Source organism: Syzygium oleosum, unplaced genomic scaffold (assembly GCF_021117445.2).
Source record: "Syzygium oleosum isolate NSW1041296 unplaced genomic scaffold, Sole_v2.1 Sole_v2.12, whole genome shotgun sequence".
Lineage (NCBI taxonomy): Eukaryota > Viridiplantae > Streptophyta > Magnoliopsida > Myrtales > Myrtaceae > Syzygium > Syzygium oleosum.
Window position 1 is genome coordinate 2,223,048 of NW_026607496.1, and position 13,968 is coordinate 2,237,015.

Genomic DNA, 13,968 nt, shown 5'->3' on the forward strand with positions numbered 1-13,968 from the left:
AATCTTTTAAGTATGTCATACATGTTAACGCGAAAAATTTTTTATTTAAATTTTAATGAAGTTTTGAATTTTTTATATATTCTATTCTTTTCTTTTCTTTTCTTTTCTTTTCTTTACTACACTTTTTTCTTACTAAGGGTTGGCAAGGGTCGTCGGGCAACCCTCATCGGGGCCGCAACGCCCTCTCTTGATCTAGGCATCGTGGCCAGCAAGGGCTGGTTAAAATTATAAAATAAAAAACAACAAAAATTATAAAATATTATAAAAAAAATGTCAATGTCAACGCTAGCCGTGCCACGTAGGACAACTGACATCCACGTTAGCAATTTTCGGCCAAAATTGGCCAAATTGACTCAATTAGCAAAATGTGAAGATGTTTAAGACTAAATTGGCACGGTTGGAAGACTCAAGACTGAACTGGCATAAATGTAATAAATTTATGATTTTTTTGGTAATTGTCCCTCTATTCATGTCTTCGCATGGTAATCTGCCAGGCCCTAATCGTGTTGTGTCACATCTAGATCTGGCCCTAACATGACTGATAGTTTCATATTTTCGAGGCTTAAGCACAACAGGTTTATTAACTGGATTACATGACACGGCACGACATGATAAGATTAAGATATATATACTCATGTATGACATGTAAAGAGCAAAGATTGTCTGGGCTTATCCTATTCTGCTGAAAGAGAACTAGCTTCGGCTTCAAAGAATCACCAAACCACTCTGTTTCCTTCGCCGGTCCAGAGCTCAGTCCATGGAGCCCCAAGAAGGTAAGAACTCCGACCTGTCTGATGCTTCTTCGGAGTGAAGCTGTTGTCCTGATAGGTGAATGATCTAACCCTATGACAGAGGAAGAGTAGAGAAGGGCTCCAAAAAATGGGTCGCGATGACAAGGACAAGAATAGATGACTTGGCCCATTAATGATATGATGCGCGTTACCCCGTGAATACAATCAAAGCTCAATCCCGAGCACGCTTAACTACGTGTCATGCACACGAGTCGGGTTGAAAATTACCAATCCATACTACATGGATTTGATGCGGGGGTGTCGATCAATTCTCAAAATCAACGGACATTCAAAGTCCACGGATTAAAATTTGTTTACAGCATATTATTAGGAATATGACAAGCTTTTTATAGACAAAATAAATTGATTATCTACCCCTTATAAACTCGTGTCATTTGATCATTGAGAAGGACGGGAGGAGGAGAGATTCTTGTTGGCGTTGCGAAGTTTTGAGATGTGGACAAGGGCATTTAGCGAGGAAAGCCGGATCAGGCCCAGCCCGACGAATTGTACATAAGAATATTAAGATGGGCAGGCTTGGGCAAACATTTGGGGCTGATTCCAGGGCTCGGCTTGGCTCAGGCCCGCCCCGACGACCCGAAGCTGTCACCAATCTAATATCTCGTGAGTCGAGATACCGCACCGTCTCGTTTCTCTAGCTATGCTCTCAAATTCACCATGTAAACACATCGACATCATTTAATCTGATATTGGACCGCACCGACATTACTTAATCTAAAATCACGGACCTATGACCTTGCAATTTGAAATCGCCGTGAATCGAAAAGGACGTCTAAATTAAATATATCAAATTGGTTCAAATCGAATAGCTTAAAAAAAAAAGGATAGATATGCTTTAAACTGGAAACTACCATTCTCTTTTGAAATTAAAATTGTTGCGTTATCCTGTTCACTCACTTTTCCGGTTCTGCATTTCGCAGATTTTTTTTTTTACTTTTCCTTCCCTTTTTTTCTCGCCACGTTACTTTTCCTTCCTCGTGACTCTACTTTTACGTAAAAAAAAACAGAAAAAAGAAAAAGAAGAAGGGAAAAAGGAAAAAAGAAAAGGAGAAAAGGAATGTTGCACGATCTTCCCGTGCAACGCAGAGCAGGCTAAGCACCGCAAGACGCTCGGACCAATGGGCTGGCGACGCGTGCCCCCACCGCGGGACTTCGATCCGTACACTGGCGGTGATCCTAGACTCGCCCGTCACTCCCCCCATGTGCGATCTCCTCCTTCCTCCCTCCCTTCCCTTCCCCCACCCCACCTCCTCCTGGAGTCCCCGCGAGTGCGCGAGCGCGAGTGCAGAGTGAGGGAGGGAGGGAGTGTGGCGATATTGCGATCTGATCGAACTCGGGGACCCGAACTCAGTTCTCGGACGATTCCGGCGGGACCGGGTTCGGTGATGATAGGCGGCGGAGGGGCGGAGGCGGCGGCGGCGGCAGCGCCTCGAGGATTCGTCCAATTCTCTCCGGCGGAATCGGATCGGGGCTCGTGAGATCTCCCGTCGCCGGTGAGCTCCTCGGCTTTTCGACGGGTTTCGGCGCTCGCTTGCTCGCTCGTCACGGTGTCGCTGCTGCTGCTGCTCGGAGCGCGTCGCCATTGAAGCCGAGGGGAATCGGAGAGAGAGAGAGAGAGAGAGAGAGGAGAGAGAGGGAGCGATGAAAGGCGGTGGCGGTGGCGGTGGAGGGAGCGGGGTGGGCAAGCGGCGGTGGCGAGGCCTGGTGATCGGAGTGCTGGGCCTCGTCGTCCTCTCGATGCTCGTCCCCCTCGGGTTCTTGCTCGGCAGATTTCACTCCGCTTCCACTTCGGGTAAGAAACCGTTCGGCCCTCACTGCTTACGCCATTTATGGATCTCTTGGGGTCGTTATCGATGTACGATGTTCGGATCGTTCCCGCTTATCTACTTCCTGACGTACTGATTCCTCAGTCCGGTTCACATCAGTCGCGATCTCCGCGTCTGCTACTCATCATGAGCCTATTTTATTCAATCGGTCACTGTTGCGTCTTCTAGATCTCTGACGTAATGCCGCCCTCCTCCCTATTGGGCGGCATCTAGAACTGAATAGTCTCTCTCGCTCATTCATTCGTGTGTTTTGGCCTTCTCTGCAGTTTTCGTGTCTGACCAACTCAATGCGGGCTCGGTGAGTAAGGCCGAATCTTTTAATTCGCTCCCCTTCTTTTTAAATCACGGGTTGAATTTTCGTTCAATTATGTTGATTGCGAGGTCGGCTTTTCGGGGTGATGGCTTGACATTGATTACTCGTGCTTATGTTTTGTGATGTGGGATCAGAGCGGTATTAGGAGTTATGACAAGTACGACGTGCAAAGCAGGAATTGGTCTAAGTCAGAGGTAATGAGTTTATGTGCTCTTTTTGTGCCCGGTACTTACGGCATTCTTGTTCCTCGGAATGCTTCACAGTTCATTGGTTAAGATTTTCTATTGTGAGCTTTAGCAAAATTGTTGTCTTCCTGTATGGAAGTTTTATGGGGGAAGATTTTGTTCTACCATCAGCCGTTGAATAGCTTGTTTTTCTCTTATGCTGCAGAAGGATCACTCGAAACACGTAGAAGATCTTATTAAAAAATTGGGACCAGCAATTTCTAAGGTGCTTTATAAGGTCTTTTTGTGTCTTTCTCTTGCTTTGTTTTGATGGTGTATGTCAGCATTTTTCTCGAGAGTTGATGTTCTGTCATTCTTGAAATTATTGACAAGATAGCCTTTTCTGTAGGGAAATTTACCCATACTAGTTAGAATCGGCAAAAGATTGTAAAAGTAGGCCTCCGCCACTTATATGCAAATGTGCATAAACCTGTTATCATCAGTGTATTAATAATCCTTCTCCACATTTGACATGTGTGACAGCTTGACATTTGCAGTGTCATCTGGATATAATGTTTCACATGAAACTCTTAGTCTTGTCCATGAGACACAAGATGGGAATGAAGGGGGTTTGTACTTAAAAAGATTATAATAGAGATGAGCATGTGGGTAAACAATAGTCATTTTGAGATACTAATTTGAAAAACACGGGATGGTGCTGTGTACATTGGGAGAAAACACTATATAGTAAATTTAATTTTGAAAAAAGAGCAAGAAATCCTTTTGACATTGCAGTTGGCAATAAATAGGGGGTATCGAAATGTTTTCCTTTCTCTGCTGAAAGCATCTTATATGTAATGTCTAAGCCATAGATGCATAATTGCACTACTGGCTTTTCTTGCTAATCAGCTAGCTTGGGAAGTTTTGGGCCATTCCTACTCTCTCTCGCTTTACAATCCGCTTTCACTTGTTTCTCTGGGTACTTAAACTGAGATGGAGCAGTAAGAAGATACTCATTTGTAAGAATGGAGGCTGCTATAGAAGACAAAAAGTCACACAAATAGATGATGAACTTTCCTAATACACTTTTGTGGGTCCCAAATATCCTTGTGGAAAACATCCTGCTGTATTGTACGAGCGTGGATATCAGTGGAAAAGGGCAGTATGGCTCTATTAAGCCTCTAATGCTAGAAGATACAGAGCATTTTTTTGGACAATGTTAGTGCAAAAATCTGCGCTTGAGTGGAAGGGAGCAAAATTGAACCTTTTGATGGCAATTTTTTTTTTCCTATTTCTAGGAACTGTGTATTATTGATCAGACTAAATTGGGGGATTTGAACGTTTTCTTGTTATGAATTTGTTGCGACTTGTGAATGGCTCTTACAAAGGGACCCAGAACCAAAAACATGAGTTAAAAGATTAATGATAAACTTGAATATGAGGATTGGTCAAGGTGTGTGGTACTTAATAGGAGTGCAAGAGCATAATTAATGATGAGAAAAGGTTGCATCGACATTGCCAGATTATTATTTATGGATGCGAAGTTCATACTCCTGTGGTGGTACTTGACAAAAGATAGTAGTGCGAGGTGGAATGATCTTTGAAAAAAGAGATGCCTGTCTTGCAAATGAATGACCATATTTTTAGAATGCGACGATTATGGTCTTTTTCCTGCCAAAATTACCCACAATAGAGCTGAATCTGCCTTGGATTGTATCCACACTTTTTTGGCTCTGTCAATCTTTCTTTCATGGAAGCAGTTATAAGGAGACTCCTTCACAGGAAATAATCTTCTTTTGGTGGATTTTGGGTCCTTTGTCCAAGTTTACTATGTCTCTTATAACCTTGCATTCTGTCGTCTATCTTTTGCTGCACTTGTAAGCTGAAAAGTTCTATTCCAGCAAGTTGAAAACTGTAGAGAATCTTTGGAGTTCTCCTGATGCATTTAAATCAAGTTTAAACTGAGTTCCTGAAATGCATGCTATGATTATTGATTATCCTTAACGCTTACTAATGGAAGCAGTTTATGTCCTAAAATTTGTATATTATGCAATTTTTATTCTGCAAATTGCATAATAATATCCTGTCAAATTTAATCTCACAACCAGTGTTGCAGGAAACTTGATTGACATGTATCTGTTTCGCATTGTTTGTCTAACCTTTCTTTCCCTAGCTTGCTTGCTGATTGTTTTCTGCTGTATGATCTGCATAGATTTATTTTTCTTTATTTGAACTATCTTTTCCCCTGATCTAATTCGTCTCATGTTCGAATTATGTGTTTGAGCTTTTCAATGGTCCTTAGATCATTAAACATCCGAGAAAATTGAGAAGTACTTGTTTATACTACTCCAGAATAGTGTTCCTTCATGCTGTATCTTCAAACTTATAGTAGATGCTGTGATTATTTGTTATAAGGATTGTATTTGATGCACTCATCCTTTTAATTTGAACTTTTACTCCAAAACTATGTTCGAATTTTTGAAATGTTGTTTCTTTTTGTCAAAAAGTGAATATATTGTCTATCCTCAGGCTTCGTATATGATAAGATGACAATTTATCTGATGCGTTCTCACAAGCATCTGATTCAGGCTCAGCCCACCTGTTTCGTTCTTCATATTACTTTCTTTTCTTGTTTAATATCAGGACATACTTAAAAATGTTGAGAGTGGAACAAAGAACCACTCCGTCAGTTCAGTAAACAAGCATGACAGTCATCAAGGAAAAGGTTTGGTTGGAAACTAATCTGCTTCTGAGATGCAGTCTCTTGTCTTCTTAGAATTTTTTGCTGAGATCATCCAAATTTCATACAGTTGCAGGTTTTGCAGCGCCTGCAAAAGTAGTTTTTCAGCCTGTCCCAAGTTCAAATGTGTGTATGCATCCAAACTATTCGTATCGAACCTTTTGAAAATTTATCCAGCGAATACCCGTTCAGCCTCAATAATCAAATAAACTATATTGCAGGTTACTGAAGCTCAAAAAGTTGAAGGCTTTGAACCTAACAAAGTTGCAGTTGTTGATGTTGGCAAATCATGTGAGTTGAGATTTGGAAGCTACTGTCTATGGCTGCAAGAACATAGGGAAGATATGAAGGATTCTATGGTGAAGAGATTGAAGGACCAGCTTTTTGTTGCAAGAGCATATTTTCCTAGTATTGCAAAACTTCCCACTCAAGAAAAGTTGTCTCGTGAATTGAGACAAAATATTCAGGATTTTGAGCGTGTTCTGAGTGAATCTTCCAAAGATGCTGATCTTCCTCCCCAGTAAGTCATAAACTGCGTGAAATGCTTATAGTGACAGAAGTTTGCTGATAGGGGCTGGACTGTACCTTCTCTTTTCGATGTTATCGAATTTATCTCTTTACATCATGCATTTGCTTTTGTTGTGGTTTTTCATGGAGCGGCTTCTGACATTACCACTATGTCAAAATAGTGCATTGGGATTTGTAATAGTCTTCCAGTTACTCTTTCAAGCAAGATAATGATGTTTTCGCTCACAAGTTAGGCTGTTAAGGAAGGAGTCATTTTAATTTTCTTGTGCTTGTCCTTCCAATTCCTTCCTTTCAGACCCTGTTGTGCCATACTCTTATGATCAGTGAAGTCATGTCTGTCATACCCTATTCATTCCTTTTCATCGTATCTATGGTATTGCTTCCTCTCCAGTTTGTGAAACATAGTAGTTACGGCTCACTTTTTAATCTTCAGAAAGCTCCTTTCTTTAGTGGTTCTTTAGATCAGCATCATGATTATCTGATGCATTAGGAACCTGTTCCTGTAAAGATTTCTTATCCACATGAGCGAACAATAGTCATAGAGTGAGGCACATTGTAGATAAATTTAACTACCTTTCTTGACTATACATGCCTTGCATGTATTGTGATCATCTGCTTCCTTTTTACCTGATTTAGTATGTGATCGCATTTTGTTATTTTCTCTCTGAATAATGCTAAGATACTGAGACTGGTTTGTAAGATTGATTTATAAAGTGAAGTGACAGACTTCTATCGGATACTTGAATAGGATTCACTTGTTAAATATCCACTTATAATTTTCCACATGATTTTGTAAACTAATTTTGTAAATTGTCTTAATATCCCTAGAATTACTCTTTTTTCTTCCTGTCCAGATGTAACTATACTGCCATATTCATATTCCTTAGTCCTTACCTTTAATTTGTTTACATATCAGGATTCGAAAGAAGCTGCAAAAAATGAAGGCTTCAATAGCAAATGCTAAGTCATTTCCAGTAGATTGTAATAACGTATACAAGAAGTTGAGTCAAATCTTGGATTTGACTGAGGACGAGGCTAACTTCCATATGAAACAAAGTGCCTTTCTCTACAGAGTAGCAGTTCAGACCATGCCAAAGAGCCTTCACTGCCTTTCTATGAGGCTCACAGTGGACTATTTTACATCACATTCAAATGATATGGAGGTTCCTCTTTCTGAGAAGTATTTAGACCCCACGTTGCGTCATTTGGTCATATTCTCCAAGAATGTACTTGCATCTTCAGTGGTGATAAACTCAACAGTCATGCATGCAAAAGTATGACTACATATTTCTGATACAAGCTTTGATTTTTCAATTGTTGAAATTTGTTAGTCACTGTAATTACTATATCTCTTATATGTTTGCAGGAAAGCCAAAATTTAGTTTTTCATGTGCTGACAGATCAAGAGAATTACTTTGCAATGAAGCTATGGTACTTTAAAAATGCTTATAAGGATGCCACTGTTCAAGTACTAAATGTTGAAGATCTTGATTTGGACTACCACGATAAAGCAGCTTTATTGCCTCTCTCTTTGTCAGAGGAATTTCGTGTTTCCTTTCATGGCATGAACAATATGTCAATCCTCAAGACGAGAACAGAATACATATCTATTTTTTCAAATTCTCATTATCTTCTCCCTGAGGTATTCCCAAGTTTGAAGAAAATCGTGGTTCTAGATGATGATGTTGTTGTCCAGCAGGACTTGTCTGCCCTGTGGGGCCTCATTATGGGAGGGAAAGTGAACGGTGCTGTGCAATTTTGCTCTGTGAGATTGGGTCAGCTACAAAGTTACTTGGGTGTGAACAGTTTAGACAAAAATTCTTGTGCTTGGATGTCCGGTTTAAATCTGATTGATCTAGCTAGGTGGAGAGAGCTAAAACTCACTGAAACTTATCGAAGGTTGGTGCAAGAGGTGAGGCCGCAACTGCATTGTGCACTTATTTTTTCATTTACCCCTGCTCTAAACAGTACTTGCTTGGTATTGTAATGACTTATTGCGCTGAAATTCTCGCCCACACACGACCCTTTTCTGGCAAGTGTTTTTTCTGCACCTTATATGTATCTGTTTCTTCAGTTTTGGAGTGACGTTGGTCAGAGCTTGACTAATTTACATTTGCAAGATTATTAGAAATGTTGTTGTGGATGCCTGGCTAACCTTCTTCTTTCTGGATGCATATTGCAGTTGGATATTGGGGAGCAATCAATTGAAGCTGCTGCTCTGCGTGCAAGCTTGCTTACCTTTCAGGACCTAATTTTGGCTTTGGATGGCGAGTGGGTTTTGTCAGGACTGGGGCATCAGTACGGTCTTGATAGCCAAGCCATCAGGAAAGCTGCAGTTTTGCACTACAATGGAAACATGAAACCATGGCTTGAGATGGGAATTCCTAAATATAAGGGCTACTGGAGAAAGTTTTTGAATCTACAAGATCAGATATTGAGTGTATGCAATGTGAACCCTTGATTGGGTAGTGATTAAACTGCATGAAGCTCAACTGCCTTTCTGCTGGTAGCATTGTCTTGCAGATGCCTGTTGACTTGGTACCGTACTAACCAGTTGAAAGATTTCTCAGAAAGGTAGCTGCGAATCAAGTGCTGGCAGCCATGAACATTGACATATATCTCCCATTCTTTTGGTAAATAAAAGAATATCTACTTGCCTTGCAAAGCAGGAAAGGAAGACATTCTGTGACCATGTCTGAAATTTTGCAAGGGACTGATCTCTGTCTGGCAGTGAATCCATCGGACAAAGAGGGATACGAGTCTTATTTTTTTGTTCCATAAGGTTGGAATTCGAACGGCTTGAGTGGAAATCGGCATGAATAATTGTTTCGTTCAAGGTGCTACTACAAGGCGCTCCTGGGAAGAGAAAACTACCACTTGATGATAATTCTGGACGGGAAAGCAAGTATTATAGAGTAAGTTACTTGTTTTCTTTCACATTTTTTATTCCGGACATGTCTTTTTTGAACTTGATTTTTTTTGGGTGGTTAAAACAATGGAAGGGCTAATTCTTACATGTATTTGTACCAATTGTACATTCTAGCGTTTATGAAATTGAGCCGACAGCGGCATATCTCCAGCTTGTTCCTCGAGGAATTGGCATGCTTTTGATGCCAAACTGTCAAGCATGATCCATGGCCCTGTAAATAAGCAACTTATCCAAAAATACATGCACCGGGAGTTCACGAAAGATACTTTTGGACCATTCGATTAGGTGGCCACTATGGTTTCACATGGGGCTCACCTGGCTCGATAGTTCCCCGCAGATTAATATGTTGCTTGCGCTCGGAACATGTAATAACTTTTCGTTGATGTTTGGTTGCATGTACTCAGAACATGTGATAATTTTTCATTGTTAACATCAGGGTAGTTTTTCTGAGCATTAATGTGCTCTTTTTGCATATGCGAGCCCTCTTTGTATAATCCATAGAGGATTGACATGGCTTGATACACAGATCAGCTCTATGGTTTGCGGAGAGCGAGATTTGGGAGGTATAATGACATTAAGTCCACATCACAATAGTTGGTCTTTTATTCACCCAGTTTGAGAAAACTGCTTCTGTGGTCCCTAAATGTCGTTATTTCAGCAGTTTAGTCCTTGATTTCGTGCATTATTGCATGTGATTGAGTTGAATCCCGACGTAATTATGCTCGGCCTGGAAGCCCGCTACATAGCAATAGGTAATCGACTCAAATAGTATAAAACTAATCGCTTTCGAAGTTTCGGTCACGGACAAGAATTATGATTCAAATCCATTATCACCGAGTGTGAAGAGAGAGTTATGTCTCCCTAGCATACAAATTTAGAGTGAAATTTCATTTTTAAAAAACGAGAGGAAAATTGTCCAAAAAGTCAAACTTTTTGTACGGTAGCCAATTTAGTCTTAAACCTTTTAACGTTGTCAATTCAGTCCTAAACCTTTTAAAGAGTTGCCAATTTAGTCCTAAACCTTTCAATCGTGCCAATTTAATCTTAAATCTATTGACTATTTGCCAATTTAGTCTTAAATCTTTTTAATGAATTGTCAATTTAGTCCTTCCAGCTAATTTTAGCCGGAAATTACTGACATAGCGGTCCAGTCGGCGCCGGCTATCCTAAGTGGCACTGACGTGGATAAATTTCTATTTTAAAAAAAAAAATCGAATTTTTTATTGATTTTTATTGATTATTTTACTTTATTCTTTTCTTTTCTTTTCTTTTCCTTTCTTCTTCTTCGTTGAGCTGGCGAGTCGCCAGCCACTGGACAAGGCCGCGAAGCCCTCGTCGGTCGTGGGCAAGGGCGTTGCGGCCCTCACCCGCCCTCGCTGTGGCCAGCGAGGGCCCGGGTGAGGGCTCTCAATGCCCTCACCAGCCGCAGCGAGGGCTCGCGAGCCCTCACTAAATCCGGCGAGGGTCGCGACGCCCTTGCCAGATCTGGCGAAGGAGTCGTGGCCCTTGCCGAGGCCGTTGCCGACCACAGTCAGGGCGGGCGACGGCTCGCAACGCCCTCGTCGGCCGCAGCAAGGACTCGCAAGCCCTTGCCAAATTCGACGAGGGCTGCAATACCTTCGCCAGATTTGGCGAGGCGAGGGCTGCAATGCCTTCGCCAGATTTGGCGAGGCGAGGGCATCGCGGCCCTCGCCCACGGCTCGGCTGGGGTCTCCAGCCCTCGCCCAGTGGCCGGCCATCTCTGCTAGCCCTCAGTCGGCGACTGGCCGGCTCAACGAAAAAGAAAAGAATAAAAATAAAAATCAATAAAAAAATCAATTTTTTTATTAAAAAAATATATAATTATCCACGTCAGCGCCACATAGGACGGCCAGCGCTAACTGGACCGCCACGTCAACGATTTCCGGCCAAAATTAGCCCAAAGGACTAAATTAACAATTCGTTAAAAGGTTTATGACTAAATTGACAAATAGTTAATAGATTTAGGACTAAATTGGCACGATTGAAAGGTTTATGACTAAATTGGCAACTTTTTAAAAGGTTTAGGATTGAATTGGCAAAATTGATATGTTTAGGACTGAATTGGCCGCTGTAAATAGGTTTAGGACTTTTTTGAACAATTTTCCCCAAAAACGAGTGCCGGTAAAAATGGTCATATGCTAGAGACCACAAGTGGTGTTGCTTTTGCTTATGATAAAACCGTAAAATCGCAATACCATAATAAAATATGCACTGGAAAGTGAGATTTCTAAGGACAGCATGTAGATAGGAGACATTACCTTAGGTTTTCTTCTTTTGCCTGATTAGGTTTGTTTTCTTGGATCATGTATCCTATGGCTTTGGTGTACCCTCTCCAAACCCTCCATCACTAGGTCAATTCTTGGTGCCAAGAAATAGTCTTAACTTAAATTGAAGAGCAAAACCTAGTTAGGGAAAAGAGTTAGAGAGACGGGGATGACTCACGGACCGAGCACGTGTGAAAATGTTTTTCATTATCGTGAATGACTCGAAGGAAATCGAATCCGCGCAGATTTATGGATCAGAAAGTTGAAGATGTCGATTCGGAGTTCCGTGAATCCATACTTCAAAAGTATCCCAAATTACTGGCCATGAATACACTCAAACAAAGAGCGAGGAGGAAGATAGACAACTCCATTTACGAATCGCAACGAATACATCTCGTTAGGGCGTGAAGATGCGCAGCAATAACAAATGATGCATCCCCGCATACAGTTTGGTCTACTCGACCTTGTCGACGTATTGTGTCTATCGTACTAAGTTGAATCGCAATCATAGTGCGTTCGTAGATGAGCATATAATCATAAAACGCATCTGTACAGAGTTTATATCCATGTCTATCTATTTTCATATCAAGACTCAAGAACCCAATTCTGTATCTAACCCCGCAAAGTACACTCAGCAGTTCCTCTTGGCCTTTCTCCAAAGGAAAGAGGAATGCTGAGACTTTTCCGCAGATTTTTACTGTAAAATATTTTCATCAGCTATGTGGTTCTACATGTATATATATCTCATCGAATTCTAACTTGGGTTTCAATTCTAGTTAAGAACACAAAACCGAAAGGATGGACTTAGAGCAGATGCGATCCATTATGACTACAAAGGCCATGACCAGGTCACTATCGCTGCCATGTTGCACCACCAAGTTGAACACGTCGGTTCCAAGCAAAACCGTAGGGCTCGCTCTCTTCCTAGTGATCTTGGCCACGAATTCTTCACCTCCGGAGCGCCTGATTATACAGTTTCGACTCCTGAATGACCCTTCAACCGTGAATGCCGGTTTCTTGGAGCCCCCTATGAAGACTTCCGCTGTATCCTTTTTTCGTTGGAGGAAGGATGACACTCGTCTCATGGAAAAGAGCTTGAAGTTTTGACCCTCTTTACACTTATCTTCTCCTGTGTATGCATTCCACTGGCATTGCATGCTCAGAATCTGTTGATGAAAGGGGGAATAGTATGAGATTAAGACTCAAAGCCATAAAACGTTTATATTAACATCTATAGGGACTTTGATCGAATTGTGCAGGAGAAAGTATAACCTATGGCGCTTCTCTTAGATTGGATGGCGCACTAGCGCGAAATTGTGAACTAATCAAGTACTTGCACGTAGTATTGTTTTCGAATGAGCGATGTTAATAAACGATACCATGTTGCTAAAAAACAAAAAAATATGATTGAATTGGTGATATTCTATCAACATGTCACTCATCATTGTATGTTTCAGAATACAAACTTTCCCCGATATATCTAATAGAATGAGTTAAAACAACAATGAGTACTGGATAAGCCAGATTAAAATTGGCATTTCAAACATATACAACAGCATATTAAGTGTGTTTATGAGATTCCGGATCAAGAAACAAAGTCGTGTTCTGATTTCCTCGTTCAAGTCACAAGGATGGCGCTTTTACCTGGGGTCTCAAGCTCATCAAAGCATTTCCGGCTCCATCCATGAGGACGAGCCCGCCCCTGGCGGAGCAACACCCTTTCCTCGAGTAGTTCTCCATGCGAAAAACAAGTCTCCCATGCTCGTCGAAGACAGTGAACCCGTCGGTCCCTTGGAAACTCATGCTCGATCTCTTCCACACCGTGAACTTGGCCGGACATTGATCAGGGCGTCGGCAGCTGCCGTTTCTCGCTGCACCCTCGCATTTATTCTCAGCCGGATGAATTCTCGACATCGAGACACGACACCTTTCAAAGAAGACAGAAGGAGATTGAAGATCCAACAGAAAGTTGATGGAGCAAAAGAGTTGTCTGAAACTCGAACTGAATTCGAAGGTCTTTTTATAAGTTGAAATAATGAGGTTGGTTGATGCAAGGAACTGCATGGAGAGAGAGAGAGAGAGAGAGAGAGCTTTTTGTCTCTCTAATTGGCCAGTAGTGGTCCATTACGCAGGGTTTGCTTAGCTTTAATTTATGGCGTTATCAACGACATGTTGCTTTTCTCCCTTTAATCTCTGTCTCTTTGGAATCCTTTTCCAGACATGATTTGCACTTTGCCATCAATAGCTCGCAATATGCTAGCAATCTACATGATGATTTTGCTTTTAGTTAGTTCCGTGTCTTCTCTTTGCAAGGCATAGTTTGGCATCTATAAAGATGTGCAATGGCGTCTAAGATTTTAAGTGTTTTTTC

General features: G+C 41.4%; 2 protein-coding genes across 4 annotated transcripts; one reads left to right on the forward strand and one right to left on the reverse strand.

The window, feature by feature from the left end:
• Nucleotides 1-2,026: 2,026 nt before the first annotated feature.
• Nucleotides 2,027-9,462, forward strand: LOC115677180 (probable galacturonosyltransferase 7). 3 transcript variants are annotated; one of them, XM_056316444.1, is made up of 10 exons: nucleotides 2,027-2,604; nucleotides 2,905-2,936; nucleotides 3,086-3,145; nucleotides 3,342-3,413; nucleotides 5,759-5,840; nucleotides 5,926-5,981; nucleotides 6,077-6,375; nucleotides 7,300-7,657; nucleotides 7,750-8,295; nucleotides 8,566-9,462. In XM_056316444.1, the coding sequence occupies exons 1-10, from the start codon at nucleotides 2,454-2,456 to the stop codon at nucleotides 8,842-8,844; spliced, it is 1,935 nt and encodes a 644-aa protein (XP_056172419.1). In that variant the 5' UTR covers nucleotides 2,027-2,453; the 3' UTR covers nucleotides 8,845-9,462. The 3 variants fall into 3 exon arrangements, with proteins under 3 accessions (XP_056172419.1, XP_030456138.2, XP_030456140.2); XM_030600278.2 differs by having other exon boundaries at nucleotides 3,342-3,401; XM_030600280.2 differs by lacking the exon at nucleotides 3,342-3,413.
• A 2,629-nt stretch (nucleotides 9,463-12,091) lies between these two features.
• LOC115677183 (protein LURP-one-related 5-like) lies at nucleotides 12,092-13,616 on the reverse strand. Its single transcript, XM_030600283.2, has 2 exons — nucleotides 13,242-13,616; nucleotides 12,092-12,763 (listed from the first exon to the last, which is right to left on the reverse strand). The coding sequence occupies exons 1-2, from the start codon at nucleotides 13,509-13,511 to the stop codon at nucleotides 12,374-12,376; spliced, it is 660 nt and encodes a 219-aa protein (XP_030456143.2). The 5' UTR covers nucleotides 13,512-13,616; the 3' UTR covers nucleotides 12,092-12,373.
• Nucleotides 13,617-13,968: the final 352 nt, after the last annotated feature.